This window comes from Caloenas nicobarica, chromosome 11 (genome assembly GCF_036013445.1).
Source record: "Caloenas nicobarica isolate bCalNic1 chromosome 11, bCalNic1.hap1, whole genome shotgun sequence".
Lineage (NCBI taxonomy): Eukaryota > Metazoa > Chordata > Aves > Columbiformes > Columbidae > Caloenas > Caloenas nicobarica.
This window is the reverse complement of record NC_088255.1, coordinates 9,648,693-9,670,454: the sequence shown is the minus strand read 5'-3', so window position 1 is coordinate 9,670,454 and position 21,762 is coordinate 9,648,693. Positions and strand designations below refer to the sequence as shown.

The 21,762-nt window shown below is 45.5% G+C and overlaps 1 protein-coding gene across 1 annotated transcript; it reads left to right on the top strand.

Annotated features, from left to right (window-relative positions):
* The first annotated feature begins 6,698 nt into the window (after nucleotides 1–6,698).
* ARL8B (ADP ribosylation factor like GTPase 8B) lies at nucleotides 6,699–21,161 on the top strand. Its single transcript, XM_065642314.1, has 7 exons — nucleotides 6,699–6,940; nucleotides 16,231–16,311; nucleotides 16,955–17,028; nucleotides 17,451–17,544; nucleotides 18,196–18,263; nucleotides 18,484–18,554; nucleotides 19,990–21,161. Exons 1-7 carry the CDS (start codon nucleotides 6,818–6,820, stop codon nucleotides 20,037–20,039), a joined length of 561 nt encoding a protein of 186 aa, XP_065498386.1. The 5' UTR covers nucleotides 6,699–6,817; the 3' UTR covers nucleotides 20,040–21,161.
* The last annotated feature ends 601 nt before the right edge of the window (nucleotides 21,162–21,762 follow it).

Genomic DNA, 21,762 nt, shown 5'->3' with positions numbered 1-21,762 from the left:
GACTTGTTTCACGAGGCTGTTTGTACCTGTAGATGTGCTGCTTCTTCCCCCACTAAAGGCAAAGTCATCACGTGGGACTTGCCCCTCACACCAAGAGCAAGTCAAACACTCCCTCACCACGAGGCAAGAGCGCATGCAGCTCCTCCATGCAGCAGGACCACAGCAGAGAGTGATACCTGAGCAAAAACTCACTCCTCCTTGTGCACTGCTTGGTAGCAGCTGGTCTGCAGCCTGCAAGTGAAACCACAGCTCCCAGCACCTGGGGTCAGTGTCTGACTGGGTGCCTGCTACCCTTGGGCACATCGCTCCTCCCATCTCTGCCTCCGCTTCCCCAACTGTACGATGCTTTATGGAGGACTTTGAATTGCACTGATTTAAAAGCATTAAATGAGATCGTCTTGCCATTCTGGCTTGGTGGACATTATACAGCCACTGTTTCCCTCATTTCAAAGTGACACCCAGTTCCCATGATTATCTCCCCTCTTGTCCATGACAACACTGGGAGGAAAAAAAAAGCAAACCAAGAAAAAACCAACAAGACGTTGACGCCATGGAGGCTGGAGCTGACACGTGAACATTATGTCACTGTTTGTGTTCATTCATCTCTTGTTAACAGCTTACCACAGATCAAATCCCTTGCTTTGGATTTATTATGTGCAATAAAAAAGAAGATTTGCCGGACCTCGCAGTGCCCACGTGCCGGGGCGGTGCTGGGGCGCGGGTGCCGGCACTGCCAGGCCAGGGGGGCCGTAATGTGCAGGGACCCCATTCCTGGGTGAGGCTGAGGACACAGGTGAGGGTGAGGATGAAGGTGAGGGAATGTTTAAAGGCTTTGGGTGAGGAGGACAGTTTTGGTGAGGTTGCATCCCCCTCTGCTGGAAAAAACAAGCAAAGGCAGAACAGCACCCGCGAGCCAGGGAAGAAACTGGGGTGAGAAGAGGTAATAAATGTGCAAAGAATGCAAGTGAGCCCTGGTCCCTGGGGTCCGCAGGGGACATTGGGGACAGCCAGTCTCATCTGTAGCTGGGGGTTTGTCCACTGCCGGCCACAATGTGAGGGCTCTTGCCGGAGACCAGGCTCTCGGTGGAAATGGGGACTGCGTCTCACTTGTGCCAGGCACAACCCTGCCCGGGGGTCTGGGACACCGTGCTGGGTGACACCACTGGTCAGGCAGGTCCTGGCTATGTGGCAGGCTCTGACAGCAGGCAGAAAATCGTGAGTGTAGCTAAGCAAAATTTCATAGAAAAAGTCAGTGCTTTGATGCTGAATTTAATGCTGCTTGGTAGCCCAGGTGGTGCAGTGGGGCTGTGGCTGATGGGTACTGAGGTGCAAAACACCTCGCTGGCACTTGAATATGTAAGGAAACTTGAACCATAGGCACCTAAATTTGTCAGGAAGGGTCTGTGGTTTCTTGCCAAACTGCCAGTACGGAGCCCTACTGCTAAGTGAAGGCTGGAGAAAATGCCTCCTCCATTCCGTCCCGGTGGGTCACCTCTCCTCCTCTGTGCTGGGAGGCAGATGCTGGTGGCTGTTGGGCGCAGAGCAGCGTGTCAGCAGTGAAGGCAAGTGGTGCTCTGGGGAAACAGGCAGCAGTGAGGGAGATGCCAAGCAGTGGCAGGGAGCGGGGAGGGGGGTTCTTTTCTAGGCATGGCTGTGTAGATGCACTTTGGCATTAGGGCAGTTCCCCTGGGCTTGGCACCCTCTCCTGCTGAGCTCCCCTGCCCTGAGCACTGATGCTGAAGCTCCTTTTTACCTCTCCGCCAGCCCAGGCAAGTTGGGACACAGGGCTTGCAGTAGCCCCAAGCAGGGTTTGTGACTGTGGCATCAACAGGGGCTCACCACCATGGCCCCACATGCATGGTGCCTGGGTGGGCGGCTCATGGATCAGCCTAACCGAGGACGTCTACGAGGTTGCTGCTGCGGGCTTCCCCTTGGTGCTGGCCTCCTCTACATTGGGTAGTACACGTGTCAGCACAGAGCTGCAGGCTCAGGGCTCTATGCCCTTCGTTCAGAGGCTCACTTGGAGACTGTCTGTGCTTAGACGTAACACTGGAAGAATGGTTTTGTTTCTTTTTCAGTTTGAAATCTAAATTACAGAAAGGGTGAAATGCTGTGACTGAGCTGGCAAAGGCCCCGACTGTGCAATAAATCTGCAAGCATGGGCCTGGCTTTTGTGCAGGGGTCTGTGCAAGTGCCAAGGTCTCTGCTAATAAATCTGACTGGAGGACCAGGAGGAAACTTCTTTTTTAACTTAGTGCTAACAGCAGGCTCTTTTTTAACCATCATTTTTTCCCTGCTCCCTTCTGCTGATTCATGCTCCTGCTGCTTTACCATGGGGAGACTCCAGCATTCCTGAAGGTCATCGCTTGGATGCAGCAGCTCACACTGCAAAGTGTTTGCCAGCGTCTACCAGATCAAAATGCTAAAACGACTGTGATTATTTATATTTTCACTGTCGGTGACGGAAAATCTTACAATTTGCCAGCCTCGTAGCTGCCACGTTTCCAGTCTGCTAGACTACTAGAAGGTAAAGGAGGTGTAGGAAAGGTAATGTCTCCCAACAAACCCTATACCAGGTCATCTTAGTGGCATGACAGCCTGTGGATTTTCAGCTGGGTTCCCCTATAGGCAGTTCTCTTAGAGATTTGGAAAACTGGGGTCCAAGCCTGCACCCCTCTGACATACCAGCCTGTCTCTCAGACAAACATGCAAAACATTGGGAAATGAGATACTTGTGTTCACGTCAGGTTTCAGGCAGGAGCCACGCTGCTGCCTGCAGCCCTGGCGGCCCTGGGGAAGTTGGGCTGTGCTGCCCCTGGCACCTCCCTTCCCTCCTGCTTCTCTCCTCCCCAGTGCACTGAAGACTTGATGCTGTCCTAGTCTGCAGAAAAAAGGCAGGACTGAAAGGCATGCTAGCAGCATGCAAACATGTCTAAGAAAATAAGAGTTATGTTTTAGTTTTCAAGGCATGTCTCTCTCTTAACGGCACAGGAATATTTCTGGTTTAGCTCAAGCAATAATAGCACACAGATATGTTTCTTTTTCAGGAAAGCTGTGGGGAAGACACAGTGAAATCCTTTCTTCACTTCTTCAGGTTCTTTAGTGAGTATTTATACTGTGGCAGTACCCAAAAGTCTTGCCAAAGAGCAAGCCCTGAGTAAAATTATGGGAAGACACAGGACACTGCTCCACAACATGCCTGGATATACCAAGTGTTATAGGCTGTGTGCTAGATCCAGGAACCATCAGTTGCTTTAATGTCCATCTCTTTAGAAGTGACCGCTAATCTTATCCCTTTCCTTTGAGCATTTGTAACATAGGGACGACACACATCTCATATCTGCTATCATCCGCCTCTGTTTCTTTTGAAAATCCAGCGCTGGAAACAGAGCCACTTGCCAGGGCCAGTTTGTCTGCACAGGTCCTCCTCACTGCCCCCAGCTCAGAGAGCTTCTTCCTCCCTGTTGAGGGAGGACACCTGACCTGGAAGGCACCCACAGTTTCTAAGATGTTTTACAAATGGCAAGCTCAATCCTTCTCGAAACAAAATCAGTGTCAAAGCAAACTGCTGGCACAAACTGGGTATGTGTATTTGCCTCCTTAAAGTACGAAACATGAACAAGCAGAAACGCAATATCTCAGAGCAATATTAACACTATTATTTTGCCATGGTTCCTTGCTCAGCAGCAGGGGAAAGTGCCACACAGCAGGCTTCTGTAACTCATCGAATCAATTAGTTTCTTTGTCTGCATCACCTAGGGGGAGTAGTCTTTAGCCAAAGACAAATTAAAGAAACATCCAGTAAGATACTCTATTTTGAGAAGAGCTGTCCTATTTTCTCATACTACTGACAGGCTCAGAAATCTGTGCACAATTTAGCTCATTATTAGAACTAATTGGTGCCAGGCATTCCATCCTCTTTGATACGGCTAACCGTGGGTATGAAATTTTCTGAGTTAATGAACCATGAAATGGATTAAGAACTTTCAAAGTGCAGTTCGTATCACAGCTTAATTGGAAGGAGTATATTAGTTGGCTTTTTAGGGATACAAAGGAAAGCCATGTTTCAGGGTGGAAAACCACATGCACAGCCACCTTCCCTGCCACTGGGGAGCTGGCAAATTTCTAATTTTGGTGCCACAGACAGTATCATTTGATGGCAAGCACCTTCCACAAACGCTCCACAGTATGCCGTGCAGCCGGGAAGGACAGAAATGAGCTTTTTTCTCTGCATGCAGTATTTAACCATTCCTCCTGCGTAACGCCCTGCAGAGAGAAACTAATTAGTACAGCTCTCCCAGCAAGGTCAGGGGAGCTGCCGAGCACATAAAGGGCTGGTCAGGGTGGCTGGATCCTCCTGATGTGGCCAGCATAGAGATGATAGACCATTGTGCCCTAGTGTGCGGTCCCAAGGGGTTTATACTGATCTCATTCTAGTTGCTTTTTTACCCCTATTTGACACTGGTCTGTACGAGTAGATTTGTCCCCCTGTTTTCTTACCCATTGGCTCAGAAGAATAATGCAGTGTGATTTAGAAAATTTCCTCTGGCAGCAGTGGGAAGGAGAACCCTTTGCAGCTGTTTCGGCACGTAGTGTTGGGTTGCAGGATCCCACTGACAAAACAGCTCACTGCAATGGCTCAGGACCCTGAGGTTACCAGGTGAAACAGAATATACCACCCCCGCCCCCCCCCCCCCCCCACCTCTTACTGGTCAGCGCTGATTTGGCACCATATAATACTGATCAAATAACCCCTCTTTCCTTTTGTGATGTTAATGTTTTCCTGAGTGGGCATGGAGAAATCTGAAGCTTTTGTCCTTAGTAGTAGTAACAGAGTATTTTTTTCTTTCATTATCCAAACATTACGAACTTTTATGTTTCATCTGAGGATACAGCAACATGCTATTTCATGTTATTACAAAACTTTGGTAATTGAAGTAATTTGTAATTAGACTGTGTACCCATTCAAAATGTATTTGGAAGGATGTATTACATTACTAGGTGAATCTGGTGGTTCTTCTCTTGTGTTGTGCAACCTCCAACCTCCAGAGAATTTCCAGGAAATTTCTAGACACAGAAAGTGGTGATGTGACCCTGGTTTTATGTGCTCTTTTCTTCTGATTTGGCCATCCATGGACTGGTCCTCCTCAGATGCCAGAAACATCCTGCAAGCCACAGCATCGGCAATGGCTTTGCTGTAAGTGCTGTGCACTGCCTCGCCGAGGAGTGCGACATTGCCGAGGGCTCGTGCAGACGGGGGAGATGGGAAACAGTCGAGTCTTAAGGCCTGAGAAACCCTATGTGGAACAACCACCGGAATTATGCACCCAGATTAGTGCTCGGTGCTGCCTTTTTGACCACAGCGAAAGGTGTTTTGGAGATTCCCATAATGCGAGGTGAATGCCAAGAACGTACTATTAACTTGATGTCACAAGTTTTATCATGCCTTTGATTTTACTGAAGGAAATGTTCATAGTGTTCAAACACGGACACATGAGAACCTGAAATATTCTGCGACTTCACCAGGCGTGAGAGGACAGACAGAGCATCCCCATTTGAAGTTTGTTGCCTGAAAACACATCACAAATGAGAGGAGCCTTCCCCCGTGCAGAATTTGCAGTCCACGCAGCATCTGTGGTACCTTCGCAACACAGGCTGAGGGGGCATCGTGTTGCTTTCAGCTATAGAAGTACCTCTCGCACTATTTTGTTCCAGTGAGTGAATTAGCAAATTGGATTTGCTCCCTGTAGGAAACGATTAACTTGCCAATATGATAGGCCCAGGCAGGATCTCTCAGCAAAGCGTATTTTATTAACGATTTTGCAAGACTGAGTGTTCTACCTAAGGTAGGCATATGGAATAGGGCAAAACCCTCCCCTGTTTATATCACCCTAATCTCGTCCACAAACTCCTCCCCCGTTCCCCATGGGTTGGTACTGCAGGGTTTACAGACTACCCAACCCTGCCTCAGTTTACCTGTCTTGTTTATCTAATTCTAACGACCCCCTCCCCTTATTGATTTATTTAAAATATGGATTCCTGGCTCTTCGGTTGCCCTTCCTCCTAGCTTAACTTTTTTATATACAGTAATCAGTTTGCATTCCGGGATTCCTTCGAAGAGACCTTGTTTTACATTAAGGATTCCGCGTCTGATGCCTCTCGGCCTTTCCCCCCACGCTGGGGTCAGGCGACAGGTCCCCAGTTTTGTAAAGACAACATTCCTCCTTCAGTGGCTCCTTACACTCCCGGGAGTAAAACATTCATTTGTCATGGCACGGGAAACGTGACTCCGCGTGAGCTGCGCGCTGCACCGCCGCGCCGCGCAGCTCGGGCAGCTCTTCTCTGCAGTGACGGCGGGCACCGGGCAGCGCGCGGCCGGCCGGGCGGCCCCGAGCCGGCTCTGGCGCCCGCGTGCCTGGGCAGCGCTCGCGCCCGCAGTGACGCCCCGCCCGCCCCGCGCGACCCGGCGCCAGCGCCGACCCCTTCCCCGGTCCCAGCGCCGACCCCTTCCCCGGTCCCAGCGCCGACCCCCTCCGCGGTCCCGCCCAGCATGGCGGCGGGCTCGCGGCACACGCCCCGCCCCTCCCGCCGCCGCCGGTCCTCCCCGGGCGCAGCGCGGGCGGCTGCCGGCAGGGGGCGGTGCGGCGCGGGGGCTGGCGGCGCCGCCGCCTCTCTGTGCGCGCCGCGCGGGCCGTGCCGCCGCGTCATATGACCGCGGCGCGGGGGCGAGCCGGGCCGTGTGGGAGCGCGCGGGTGCCCGACAGCCGCCGCCAGTGCCCGGGCCCAGCGCCGCCGTCCCGGCCCGCCCGCCGCCACCATGCTGGCGCTGCTCTCCCGGCTGCTGGACTGGTTCCGCTCGCTCTTCTGGAAGGAGGAGATGGAGCTCACCCTGGTGGGGCTGCAGTACTCGGGCAAGACCACCTTCGTCAACGTCATCGCGGTGAGCGGGCCGCGCCGCGCCGGGGGAGGCCGCGGCGGGGCTGCCGGGGCCCGTGGGCGCTGCGCCGTGTACGGGGGCGCCGCGGCCTGTGCCGGCGGGAGGGGGCTGGCGCCGGGGCAGCGGCCGGGCCGGGAGCGGCCTGGTGTCCGGCCGCGCTCGCTGCAGCCCGTGGCCGAGGCCGGGCCGGGCTCCCCCGGTACGCGGCCGTGGCTCGTACGGGCCGCAGGTGGAGCTGAAGCTGAGCTGGGATGGGGCTGTTCCGCCGGGATGGGAAGCAGCGTGTCTGCCCTTGCCGGGTAGGCTGGCAGGAGAGCCGGCTGAGCCAGCCGTGTGGCCTTGGCTGTGCGGTGCCTCCAGAAACCTTTGTGTGCGGTGGGAGCCGCCGAGGCGCTGACAGCGACACCAGAGCACAGCTCTGCCGTGCTCCCGGGGCTGGTTTCGGTCAGCGGGTTAGTAATGGCTGGGCTCGTGCTAGCACAGTGTGAAGAGGGTCTTCAGCTGCCTTCTTCCATTTGACTTTTTTCAGTGGTCCACAGTAAACGATTTAAATGTTTCCCACTCACGGGTCTTTTTGCTTATCCTGGTTGCTGAAACTTGCGTTGAATAATCTGCTTTTTCTTAAGGTACGCGCTAAGATGTACAACTTCCAAGCCTAACAGCAGCAAGCTGCTGAACCTGAGTGTACTTATCTGATGATCTGCCTGGAGCAGATGAAGGAAGGGTGTGGGAATCCTCCTACATGAAGCTTTTCCATTGTTGAACAAGATAAAGAATGGCTTGCTTAAATGGCTTAATTGGCTTCATCAGTATCCTGTTCTGCAGATGCATGTGACAGAAAACATTCAAAGAGACAAGCTGGAATTTGGAAACCCGTGTAGGGATACTGAAATAGGAAACTGAGGTCCCTTTTGGTTTTGCAGGGAGCATGGCTGTCTTGAGTCTAGCGCTCCTAGAACGAGAAAGCTGATGTCTTCAACCTCAGACCTGAGCAGACCTTCAGTGTTTTTTGAGTCTGTCTCCATAATATTGCTGGCTATTTTTATGAATGTATTTATTTAAGTGTCACTTGAAGGAGTTATTGGATAGGAAAATGACTCTCATTCTCTCACAGTTATACATAATCCTTGTTGCATTGACCACTTGTCAAAGCATAACCAAGCTCTTGTGTACCTGAGGATGTTGGCACTCAGTGGGTTTCGTGAAAATTAGGCGAGATGGATCTGCCCTCATAAAAGGTAACTCTTCATCTGCATAGTTAGGTGGAAGTTGCTGGACTAACCTGTGAATGCCAGAGGCCTTTTCTTTCACACACAGCAGTGGCTGTCATCACCTCTGGGACTGAATTTCTAAAAACCGAACTCTGGAATTGTTGAACAACCTCAATCTGTGGCTGCTGAGCTGATACTGATATGTGTGTTCTTGCAACTTTGGGCACTGAGATTAGTCTGCAGGTTTTTTGTCTTCTGGAGTCCTGCATGGTGATGACACTTGACGAAGTACTGCTTTGCTCTTCTGTTTGTATAGTACCAACAGCACATCTTCAGAGAGTTTTCTGTGAAACTGTACTGCAGGTATGTGGAGTAGTACAGAATTGTTGTAGTAGTTGCATGTCAGTTTAGTTTATCTAAATTGTCTCAAATGGTAAGAGTACTCCTAAGTAAAGCTGACGTCTGTATCCAGCTTGCTTTGCTAGGGGCTGAATCTTGCAAGGTTTCAACCGCACATTAGGATCACACCCAGAAATTTATCTGAGTAAGTGTCATTCAAGTAGCCTTGCCAAACTGCCTGAAATAGGGAAGTTGTTATGCATAATGACAGAGCCTGGCAAGCTTTTTTAGGTTTGGAAGTAGCAAGTTGCATTTCTGAAGTTTTTAATTAGAGAATCTAGTGACTCTTTGCACAAAAAAAAAAAAAACAAACAACCAACAAAAACAAAAACCAAAAGAAAAAAACCCCAGAGTTAGGCAACTTGCTCAGGTTTTTATTATTGGTTTAAAAAAAATAATAGCATGAGCTTCAGTTATCAGCACAATATTGCCTCTTACAGAAGTAGTGCCATCCATGGCATGAAGAGCTAACTTGTTAGTTGCTTCACTGACTGACTTTAATTCAGAGTATGCATTTGGAAATGAGTGCTGGGACAAAATGAGCACTCTCTGCAGGCCAGTTAATGGTTTGGATGGATATAGCTGTTAAGCATTTGGATTCCATAAAACTAAAATGAAAGGAATGACACAGCAAGATGCTAGTCCTATAGAACAGCTCTAAAGGCTGGATTACATACTGGGAACTTTGTATGGCTTATAAGGTTGCATTCTGACCAACAAAGGGCTGTTACCAGTCTCTTGACAGCAGTGAGTTTAATCTAATATAAATCTGTAATGTAATCTATGCCAGTCATGTCAGGCATATGTAACTAGAGGAAGAACTTAAGCCAATTCCACAGGAGGCTTGATACTGCCAGTGAAGTGGAAAGGCCATGAAAGGCAGACAGTCCAGTTCTAGAACAGTCTTTTTCTAGGTTACTAGCTGGTTTGGGCCGTATTTATTCCTCCAGTGTAAACAACCATTTAGTTTATAATCAGACCAAACTGAGTTTGACTAGAAGGTTTAAAACCCAACCTTAGCAGTGAAATCTAGTTGTAGCTGTATACAGCTATTGCAGCTTCTGCTTTGCAAAGGCACTGTATTAGTCACTGTCTCTAATTAGATATTAAGCATAAGTTTTCCATGTGTGTGAGTAAACTTGCTCACAAGGGAGGATATAATTTCTTCCTGGTCCTAATTTCCATAATGTAGATGGCCTGTGGCTCTTATTCAGAGAAACTGCATGTCATCCTGATATCACATCTTGAATTGCTAGCTTCTTATCTGAGGGCTTGAAATGCCCTTTATTTACTGGAGTCTGCAGTATCTTCTGTTGTTTGCATCTCTGCAGCTAGTGTCTGTGACCAGGCTTTCATCAGACTTGCTTTTGGAGCGGCAAGTTCCAGCCATGCCGGTGTGGGGAGGTACAAGAAGCAACTGAGCTCTGCAGCCACGTGAGGCAACTGAAACATGACTCAAGTAAACGGACTCTGCTTCCTGGCTGCGGGCAGTATGTGCTGGGGAATAATGGGACACTTGCTCAGTTTCTAAAATGTGCTTCATGGAAGAGTTGTGTTTCCTATTGTGAAGTCTTGCTTGAAGCCCAGGAGATTGATCCTTGATCCCGGCATGTGTCACTGGAACACTGAAGCTCCGTAGCCTGATCCTCAGTGGGCAGGAGAGGAGAACTGCAGGGGTGGGAGAGAATCACACCTTCCTGATATGGTTGTCAGGTTTAAGAGCTAAACTCAACATATTCTGTTTTTGGTGACAGGATAAATAAGATCTCCTTTTAGGATTTGTGTCAAAGCCTGAATTAGTGTGGTTTATCTTTTAACTTTGGAATATCTGGTGAGCCTTTGAATGAGGCCTTGGTTTCTAGAGGCAATTTTTTGAAGTGCCTCTCAACAAAAGATTCCTTTGGCCAATGGAGAGCTATGACTTCCTTCTGTCCTCACAATTATTATAAGTAACTTTGACTTAAAGAAGCCACACTGAGAAATGGAGAAAAAGATTGCTCTAAAGAGCTTCACTGCTGCTCTGGTGCCTTCCAAAACACCCAGGTAGGTCATAAATAGCCATATGTTGTCATTTCATACACACAGTAGTTAAGTGAGAAGGCTGATACATTTTTAAGTGAAGTGTTTCCTAATCACAGAAGTCTCTTGAAATGGATTGCCTCACTTCATCAGTAATAAAGCTAATATGAGGTGACTCATACTTCAGTTAATACTCTTTTATTGAGGTCCTGCTTGCTGTACCTGAGGTGGTCTGAAACAGGTGACTGAAATCAGAATCTACTATTTCCATCATGGCATTAAGCAATGCAAGAGCTTTAAGTGGTAATACCTGGAAAAGGATGCTTTCATGACTATCAGACATATGAAATGTCCTAAACTCTTACCTGACTGACTTTTAGATAGAAATATGCCTTTTTAGGTCTTGTTTCACTGCGATGTGGTAGTTGCATGATAAGCAGTCCATGCCCTTTAAAGTATTCCATTGAAGTCAAGGTTAGGGAAATAAAAACTCATTTTCTTGTCAGATTCCGCTATTTTGGTTTCTGCAGCAAACATTCATAGAAGTGCTGTTGTAAAGCCTTTCAGGAGACTGTTAGATCAGAAGGATTGAAGCCTCTAAACTAGAGTTCAAGCTTCTGAATGTGATCACAACAAGTAGCTGAAAATCTGAAGTATTTCAAGAAGGCAGCTAGACTGCGGAAACTAGAGAGTTGATTTGTCCATATATGATGCGCTTCTCGGTTGAGGCAATGAATGTTGCAGAGGAGGCTTAGTGTAGGGGTAACTTTATATAATGAAGTGACTCTGGTTTTTGTTTTTTTAAGAAGAGATTTCTGAGAGATGCAGCTTTTTTCTTAGTGTGAAAAGAAAGAAATTCAGTGATGAATACTGCGACTTAAGGTAGTGTGCTAGTTCAGGTGGATTGGAAGTGTCCTGGCTGGAATCCATGCTCCGGTGATGTTGTCTCCTAGTCGGCTAAACTTGTTCGTTATCCCTTCTAGATGACTGAAAAGTGTTATAGGTAAAAATCTTTCTGTAGTAACAAAGCCTATATGGAGAAACTTGTCCAATAACAGTAATGAATCATGGTAGCTTTATGAGATGCAAGCTAAAGGCTACCCTGACATTTTCTGTCGATCTAAAGAATCTCCTTGTGCAGGCTGTAGAATCAAAATCTGGTGGCTGTGAACTGGTATTGAGGAGCGTGTGGATGGGCCATTGTAGGCAGGGTGTTTTGCAGTGAAAGCAGGAGAGGAGCTACTGCTCTAGCTGGAAAGGAAGAAGAGGGAACACCAGTTCTGCTGCTGCAATTTTAGTTCTGCTTTTAAGGGTTCCTTTAATGTATTGAAACTCATTTTTAAGAAAGATGTGGGAAGCAGGAATTCCAGTCTTAATGTACTTGATCAAACTGTGTAGGGCTTGGTGTTCACAGTCTTGGAAGAGAAGTTCCTGAAGTTAGCAGTCTTCTGGCTGTAGCTCATGGCTACAGAGAGGCAGATGAAGTAGCCAGAGTGTGGTTTGTTTCGCCTTTTTTTTTCTTCACTCTCAAGACAACTGGAAACAGGAGGTTTACTAGGCAGTTTCAATATTAAAAAAGACTTAACTTGCATCCTTTGTTCGCTTCTGGAATGTTGGGTGATAAGTTCAACGCTTGTCCAAAGTCTTCTCATCCTACCCTCTGGGAAAGGAGCTGTAGCTGTAACTGTCTGGTTCCTGGGGCAAGACTGTGGTGGGTGCTGGCTGACAGAGCTGCCCCTGCTCCATGGGGGCTGAAGGAGAGGGCACAGACCAGAGAGGCCAGCTGCCAGTTACAGCGAAGAGCAGTGCTTGTGAACATGGCTGTGCTTTAGCGTGAGTGGTAATTCAGAGCCCACAGAAAAGCGAGCGTTGGCTGGGGTGTAATGGATTGGCCAGACTTGGATCTCGTAGTGAGATGGAGAGTGCAATTCTAAATGCTATGGTGTGTGCAGGAGTTACTGCTAATGGCAGATATGATGTGAGCTGAACCCAAACTGAGTCTAGCAGGTAGGTAGGTGTCAGCCCTCCACTGGAATACGGCACAGGGACTTGGTTCAGTCGGGAAGCAGGTTTGCTCCCCTGAATAATCCTGATCCAACATAAGTACTCAGGCAGGTGAATTGGTTCATGGTGCACTAAAATCATGTGCTTGGGTTCTCCAGGAGCTTGTAGTATTGAAAAGGAGCATCTCTTAAACCAGGAGGCTTAAAGGCTGGTCTTGCAGGTTTTTTCTGCCTGGGGTCTCTGAAATCTGGTCTGTTTAGTTTCCCTTTATCTTTTACACAGAAGCTAGAGTTCACTTTGTTTTGTGATCTTCAGCAAACAGTTTGTATTAATGCTGTATGTTCTATGTGACCTCAGAGCTAATGGCTTAATTCATAATCACTTCTTGTACACAAGGCTGATCTTCAGAGAGCCTGCTTGAAGTACAATGTCTGCCTATTGGAATATTCACAAACACTAAAATCATATGCCGTTGCTAGACTTGTAAGCAACTACTCTTGCTGTCCTTGATCGGCGCTGGAGCAATGCTACTGTGTATGACAACAGCCAGGCACTTTCAGATCAGGAATTGAAAGTATTTCTGTGCTTATCAAACTTGTTTTAAAGCCGATGCCTGTTTTAGAAGGAGAAAGCATCGTTTTGTGAACACATGGTGATAGGGCTGAGTAGTCTGCTCTAGGGGGGACAGGGAAGTCTAATTCAAACAGAACAGGCTACTAATAAAAGCATATTCTTGTTCTGCTGTGTGAGTAGCTTTTGCATATTAATACTCTAAGATGCAGCCGAATTCCTAGCTTTTTTTCCTCTGTAGAGGTAGTAAACAAAAGCCCTCTAAATTCTGAGTTTAGAGAACCATTTCTGGGCGAAGACAGTTGGATGTAATAGCAGAACCTATCAAAAGAAATCACTGCCTGCTAGCAAAAATCCATTACAGTAGTTTTAACCATTTTTTGACCTGTCTTAAAAGATAAGGTGCCTGCCAGTTGCTTTTTTTTAGGTACACTGTGAACAGAGGAACATCCACACTTGTATCAGAGTAAAGTCTTTCAAATGAAGATCTGAGTTGATCAGTATGCTCAAAACGTGTAGTCAGATGTGCCTTTCAAAGCTGTAACGTGCCCACCTCGCCTGAGAATCCACAGCCTCCAAACTTCTATAGAGAGAAAGGGTGTGCTTGTGTTGTGGAGGCAGCTCTCTGAAGGTACCTGCTACCTCCTTCTGTTTCTGACAGTTCAGAAAGCATTTCAGATAGTGCTGGTTTGTCTCGCCTACAAAGCGGAGTACAGAAAGACGAAACTCAAGTTGTAACTGAGCGACTCTGTAGTGTGGTTTTTAAGCAAGTCAGAACAAGTTGTTATGCCACCTGGATGCGTGGCGTGGGTAGAGAGTACTTGGAAGGTGGTATAAGGTACCGCAGCTTTACTGAAGATTCTGTAAAATCTTCCTTGTGGTGGATCACAGTAATTTTCTTCAATGTTACGTTACACACGTGGCAAATGAGGTACTGCTACAATCTGAAGGAACCTGTATCCTAAAAGAGCTGTGAGAGAGCATGAGCTATTGACAGGAACAGCTCTCGAGTGAAGAATCTGGAAGTATCTGAGTGGGAATGGTTGTCAGCATATGGAGTAATATGAAGCAGCACTGAGAGCTGGAGGTACAGGGAGTGCTTGGGAGGTGTTTGGTTAGACAATGTGGGTGTAGGGTGTGACTGGGGATGCAGGAATGTGGTGGTTCTTGAGCAACCATGGCAAGCTGACCCTTCAAAGGCAAGATTGGCAGTACAGGTGTTATGAACTGAACTGCATCAGACACAGGAGGCACAGTTAACCCTTGTTGGAGCTGCACATAACCAAACTGGCTGAAATGGCCAAGTTATACACTGGGTTTTTCGGGCAGGAATGGGAAGCTCGTGAACAGGCATTCAGGTTATGCACCTACCTTGCTAAGTTAGCAGAAAGGTTAGAGTAGTTTCTGAAAGTGCTTCATGAGGTTGATAGATGCTCTTCTGTGTAGCTTAAACAGTTGAGAGCTCTTTGAGAACGCAGACCACCTGCCTAATGAGGTTTAAGCTGTCCATTTTTCACATCAGTGTTTTTACTCTTGCGTTTCTTGGATTCGAGGACTTTGGTTTTTACTCCTTTTAAAAGACTGTTAGTCTGCGTAGCCATGTATCTGGAAAGCAAATGTTAAATGTGAAAAATTGCTACCTGTTCAGGGGACTTCTGCCTTCAAATCCAAGCTCTGGATGTATTTCTGTTTTGGAGGTCAACAGCAAGATCAGTGTACGATTTAACTGAAGGACTTGGCCACATAAGCCCAAATGAGACTGCTGTAATCTGTATGTTTTCAGTTGACTTCTAATGTTTATCAGCATTATACAGGAGTCTATTGTGTGAAGCTTGCAGTTTTGGTTTGCTAGTGGAAGATCACAGGGTTTTGGGGGAGGTGAGGTAGGGGGAACAAGCTGAAGAAAGCATGGGCTTCCATGCATAGAAGTGAATGACAAAGCATGATGATTGCAAGCTGATCCTCTTCTGGTTGCAAACTCTGAGCAGCATGTACTCAAAGCATGTCCAGTCAGATTTAGGTACTAGTTCCACCTTGACCAGTTGGGCCCTTACTTTATGGAGTGATGTGATCTCTTCTGCTTCATAGATCCTAAAGGGCTTTTAAGTCAGACTGGCTTCTCTGGGCAACATCGGGGACAGAAGCAGACTCTCTGCTGCTATGATATCAAACCCTATATAAACAACTGAATGCGTTTGAGTTGAGCTTTTTTCCGAATCTGTTTGACTGACTGGTTCCTTCACACAGAATGAATGTAGTGAGATACATAATGACCACTGTGGCTGAGATTCACCTTCTGCCAAGTAGGCACAGGGGCATGGGAGAGAGGTGCACTACTGTTGATGATACTTGTTATGGCTTCTGGGTTAGCTACAAGAGATAGCTGTGAACTTGGCTTTCAAGCTGTTACGGATAAAAGCATAACAGATAATACAACATCCGCCACTAGAGAACCTCTGTAATACAACACTGTTTTGTAGCAGTTATCTCAGACCATAAGGTGATGCTGAACTTCTGGTGTAAATGGGCTGAAATATTGCATCTTCCACAAGTTGTACACTGTAGCCTAGCAGGAAGCAGACCTGTCAGGTCCTTCCACTTTCCAGCCTTTTAAAACTCCTCAGGGAGTCAGCCCATACCTGTGGGTTGGAGGCTTACACCACAAGAGTGATTTATTACTGTAAATGTTGTCCATAGAGTAGCTTGCATCAGAGGAAAACCTTCTGGATGTTTCTAGCTTCCAGGTAACTAGGAGATCCTGACGTACGGAACTTAGCTCTAGCAGAAGTAGGCGAATGGCTCTTTTCCTATACTTGCCTGGCTGTCCAGCTGTTAAGCTATGCAAAGCACTTCTCCCCAAGTAACTTTGCTCCCCTGATTACCTCAAGGCTTGAAAAAGTATTTAAGTCCTTGTAAGAAATTACTTGACTGACTTCACGCAAGCTTCAATACACGTGAACATAACATCTACAACTTCTTGGTTATAAAGCCTTCTGTTGGAAGGCAAGTGGTTAGGAAAAGCTTATTGTATTTTACTATGTAGACTAGCTGTATCAGATAAGTGCTAAATTTAACTTTCTGTTTTTCCAGTCAGGTCAATTCAGTGAAGATATGATTCCTACTGTGGGCTTCAACATGAGAAAAGTTACGAAGGGTAATGTTACAATAAAGGTATGTCACCATTGTTGACTGTCTCTTTTAAAACCCGTGCAATGTCTTTTTCAGCTTCCAGATTAAAATTGATGTGTTTGCTCTGTTTTCTTCTCACCATTGGGACAAACGTAGGAAACTGAAGAGACTCAGCTAAATCTGTCAAATAGCTTAAGAACACACTAGTGTTTATTTATGGGATTTCTTTAAAGGAGAACCTGTGTGTGATTTCCAGGTTCATGGACTATTTAAAGCAGTGTTGTGATAATGCTGTCTGGCTTTAATCTGAGTTAATTTGCATATGTTTAGGACCAAGAGATCCTCCTCTTCTGCTCATCAATATGGCTTAAGGGCAGGCTTACATCAAAAGCAAAGTTTTAAGTCAATATCTCTTACTGCATTTTCTTGTATACCACAGTGTATAAATGTAGTGCACAGGTGTGTTCTGTCATCTGGTGCAAGATGCTGTATTTTGCATCTTATGCTACTGGGCCTGCAAGCTTTGAGCAGCTGTACCAGGGATTATTTCTCTTGTAATATGTGAGAATTCCTGCAGCTGGCCTAAGGAGGAAAGCAAAACTGTATTTTGATTTCTTGTCTTACCTTTGCGTGACACATTTAAACATAGTGCATGACTAAATTGTCTTTTTCCCCTTGCTTTAAGATTTGGGACATAGGAGGGCAACCACGATTCCGAAGCATGTGGGAGCGATATTGCAGAGGTGTTAATGCTATTGTGTAAGTGTTGTCTTTCTTCAGCTAGTACTGAAGTTTAAATTTGCTTGTCTTCTGTGTGTAGCATTTCTAATAGTGCATGCTTGACTCAGTAGTACTTATTTTAATTTTGAAACTGTACTGCAACCACATTGACTTTTTTTACACTTAAGTTCAGAGCTCAAGATGGGTTATTTTCATATCAGATCAGGAGTACTATCTTCTACTTCATGGCTGAACTGGGTGGCAGTGCTGTCTAACTGAAAGAATCTTTAATCTGTGCTCATCTTAGAGAATTTTCTTTAAAAGAACCAAATTCTTTGCTCAGAAGACCCGGCTTTGTTTAAAGCCTTGTTGAATGTACTTAAACCTGACAGTATAAAGGAAAGATTGCTGTTTCTGAAGTAGTTCAGTCTCACTGACCTAACCTTAAATTCTCTTTAAAGCTACATGGTAGATGCTGCAGATCGTGAAAAAATAGAAGCCTCTCGAAATGAGCTGCACAATCTTCTAGATAAGCCACAGTTACAAGGAATCCCTGTAAGTAATATTGCCTTACACAGTATTAAACTTGCTTGAGGAATGTGCATAACTCTAGCAGCTCTGAAGTCTGGCTTGAACTCTTAAGTCAAGTGTAAGGCCTAACCTTACTGGTTAGTAGAAGCATGAACAGTACCGGCCCCTAGTGCCTTATATCAGATTGCTGACCTCAGTCAATCCTTCAGTGGTCTTATTCTTGTTCAGTGCCCACATAAAAACATATGAAATTGGAATAGTAGTTTAGAGTATTCCACAGTATGAGTTTGTGCTCTCTTGTAGAGTCTAATATAGTACAGGTAAACCAGAGTGTAGTACAGAAATAGAGAGTAAGTTTGGGGAGTCTCAGCTGAAAGTCTACTGGGATTGTTCTCACTTGTATCAGCTTGCTTTTTGTGCCTAACAGGTTATTTGTACCCTCTCTTTCCCTGTGCTTAGGTTAATGTTCCTTCTTGATCTGGTTTAATAGTGAATGTGTCATTCCTTTAGATTAAATAGCTTAGTGCAAACTGGTTGTCAGACTACCCCGAAGTTTCTTGTTTGTGTGGGGTGGGGTTTGTTTTGTGTTGGTTGGGTTTAAAAAACAAACAAAAAAACCAAAACAAAACCCAAAACACTAAAGCTGCAACTGTTCCCTTCTGCTCTCGATTTCAGGTTCTAGTACTTGGGAATAAGAGAGACCTTACTAATGCTTTGGATGAGAAACAACTAATTGAAAAGATGTAAGTCCAACCCTTCCTAAGAAAGGCTACTTTAACTCAATAAATGAGTTCGTGTACATAGGGTTGTTAGATGAAGAAGTTTGCATTTAAAAATAGAAAATCCAGCAACAGGAGGTAACTGAAAGTTCTGTGGAGAAGATGAAGTGGAACAGTTTAGATTCTCTGTATAAGAGTCCTTGTTGTAAGTGAAGTATATGATGAAATGTTCTCTCTCTCATAGGAATCTTGCTGCTATTCAGGACAGAGAAATCTGCTGCTACTCAATTTCTTGCAAAGAGAAAGATAATATAGGTAACTATTAACCTACAATGCCGAGCATTATGAAGAGCTGTCAGAGGATGGTTTGGGGGCTTGTAACTTCTTAAACACAAGCTTCCTGGTTTCAGAAAACTGGTGACAAATCCAAGGATGATGTATAAGTGCACCAATTAAATTCAGTATAACTTGATGGCAGTGAGGAAGCTTGACTGGTATTAAAGTTGTAGGAGTTGTAGTTAGCAAAACAGTCTCCTGTGAAATCTGCTGTCTGCCTTTAGTTAGTGTACAGCAAATAGCTGACTAGTCTCACTGTTAGCTTGGCCTAAATAATTTTGTGCTTCTATCAGATACTCTCAATTGTGCCTCTTCGTGAGGCTAGCAAGTGCTCGCAGCAAGTTTTTCATCAGCAGTCATTCCCTTGAAATAATCATCTTCCCTTACTGCCTTGTCAAAGCAGTTCATGTGCCCTATGTTATTCACTACCCCATGCTGCCAAACAGTAATTTTTTTCTGGTGCTGACATCAATTGCTTTAGAATATCTGGAGTTCAAAGGCAGAAACCATGGCACTGTGTAATACCCAGTACTTGAGACTAGTATTGTAAGTAAACTGAGTAATCCCAACTGAATGAAAAGATGGTACTTAACAGCACTTGCAGTCCTTCTCCTGATGGCCTTCTGTGGCTGCCGTGAGATTAATACTGGTTCACTGGCAGGCTAACATGAGTTTACTGGTGAGGGGCACTTCAGGCGATGGTCACAGGAACAAGCTACAAAGGATACCAGAACTGCTTTATATTAAGGACTCGACTTCTTTCCAGGAAAAATGAACAGCCTGTGGAACTCTTCTGGTTTCTTGTCCAAGAAGCCCCTGTCACCTTACTGTCAGCTAAAGATTCAAACATGGTGGATAGGAGAAGTGGATACTCCCTTCTGTCATATCTCCCGCACAAGGCTCACAGCACAGCTCAGCATCACTGATGCTGTAGGGAGAGCGCTGCATTGCCCTGGTACGACACTAGAGCATTGCACTTCCTTAGGAAACCCTCTTTCAAGCACAGGAGAGCTTGATGCCTCATACTGTAGGGCTAAACTAACTGTTCTCGTCAGATGAGGAGAGGCACCCTGACCAAACAGAGTAATGTTGATCTCAAGGTGATCATGTGAGCCATACAAAAGTATCCGATTAAGTGGTGTATTTTTCCTAGAGGTGTAGTTGACTGAGGAACCAGATGTCTGGGGCAGTTCCTTTAAACATTACTTGAAGGGTGCCAGGGATGTTATAGGACTAAATCACAGGCAGCAAGCATTCAGAAAAAACATTCTGTTGATCTATCTTGGGTCATCCTCTAGAGTAGGGCTGGATATTCCTGTCATGTATTTGAGGACACTGGCATATCAAAGCAATGCCAATTATACAAATACAAATAGGCACTTGAATATGGAACTTCTCTTCTCTCTCTCTTTAGATATCACGCTTCAGTGGCTTATTCAGCATTCAAAATCTAGAAGAAGCTGAAGTCTTCCTGGAATCTCCAGTACCTGTTGGCCATAATCTCAATTGTCCACTTCCCTCCATAATGAAATATTACCCAAAAATCCTGTATCAAGAATCTGCCTTTTCACAGTTCATTTCTCATGTGCACTGCTGAAGACTTGTATTCCTATTCTGTCACAAAACGACTAGAGTTGTCATGATACAGTCAGCACAAATATTTATTTTACAACCATCTACGGTGGGAGGGTTGTGGGGGGCTTTTTAAAAAAAATCTCTACCATGTTAACTATGATGGTACACTCTGTTCTGGTTTTTCAGGGCCAGGTTTTTATATGATTTTCAGCAAGTGTTTTATTTCTAGTGTTTAGTGGCTTGAAGATGCTGATGCTTGACAGCATTAAGATTCTGTAAGATGCCACATACAGTAGTTAGAAAACATTTAAGCGTGAGTTGTGGGATACTGATTTATCTCACAAATGCATGTGATGTGTGTATGTAAGGAGAGAAATGGAAACTGCAGAGGGGAGCACAAGGCATAGATCAGCATCACTCATCTATAGCTGAGATCGTACCCTGTCACTTGAAAAAGAAAACTCTCATGATGAATTAGGAAAGAGTCAAATGTTTAAAATAATTTTGTTGCTTTTGTTTAACATTTGTGTGGGGGATGGGAATGGACTGTGCTCTCAAGCTTTCAAAAATTGGAGTATTCCAGCATGAAAACAAATCACCAGGAACATCAGACTTTGTTCAAATACATTTTTCTATCTACAGATGCTAGTGGTCTCTATCTGAAACCAGAACACACATTCTGAGCAGCTGCATGACACTTAAATTACTGATGTTTTTGTATAGAGTCAGTTGTTGACCTTTAGCACAATATCAGTGTAATTGTCTAGTGTCTCTCCTTCTCATGAAATGGCTGGGCACAGTTTCAGCTGGTGCTATGGAACATCTGGGCTATTGTGACAACTCTAGACCTGCCTGCTTTCTTGATGTAACCATGTGCAAAGTCTGTAAGTTGCAAGATGAAATGTTCTACTGTGTCAAAGCACAAGAGAGCCAATGAATTGATCCTGTTTCTTGACTAGCTCCTACAGTATAGGGAAATACATATAAACTAAAGATTGTAATGTTTTCGTAGCTTTACTTAATGACTTCAGTGTATTTAAAGGGACAGACGTTAAGACTGGTTTGTTCATGCAGTAATGTCAGTGTAGCTCACTAGTGTATGGAAATACATGGCACACCTGCTTGCGTTGCCTCACACTGTGTGTGATTCTGCACCTAAATGTACTTTGCGTTATGTCGGAGTCTTTGGTTGGAAACACTGTTTAGTCCATATCAGTTACGACAAGCCAGTTTTAATTTAGACTGCCATGGCCTTACTGTTCTGTACCAACTATCGCACTGTTGCACAGACACTACATGCTGCCTGCGTTCAGTCTGAACTTGCATTTTAACTTTTTGTCCCCTTTCAGTTCGCTGAAGCATGATTTCAATTAATTCATACTCTGGTGCTGTAGAGGAGAGGGTATGTTAACTTGCTACTGTAGTCCCTAGTTCACCAGGAACAGCTACAGTTACTTTTATTTAGCAAACTTGCTTGTGCCTAAAATAAGGAAGCTAAACTAGAATGTGTGAATCTTTGTGGGGGACCAGGTCACCGTATAGTTAACTGGCCTATAGCTAAACTTGATGTGTTTGGTGTTTATATACTTCACGGCTTTCAGCGTTTATGGCA

Coding starts and splice junctions, on each gene's coding strand:
- ARL8B (XM_065642314.1), top strand. CDS start 6,818: ATGCTGGCGCTGCTCTCCCGGCTGCTGGACTGGTTCCGCTCGCTCTTC. Junction 18,264..18,483: donor AAACAACTAATTGAAAAGAT/GTAAGTCCAACC, acceptor TCTCTCTCATAG/GAATCTTGCTGCTATTCAGG. Junction 18,555..19,989: donor CAAAGAGAAAGATAATATAG/GTAACTATTAAC, acceptor CTCTCTCTTTAG/ATATCACGCTTCAGTGGCTT.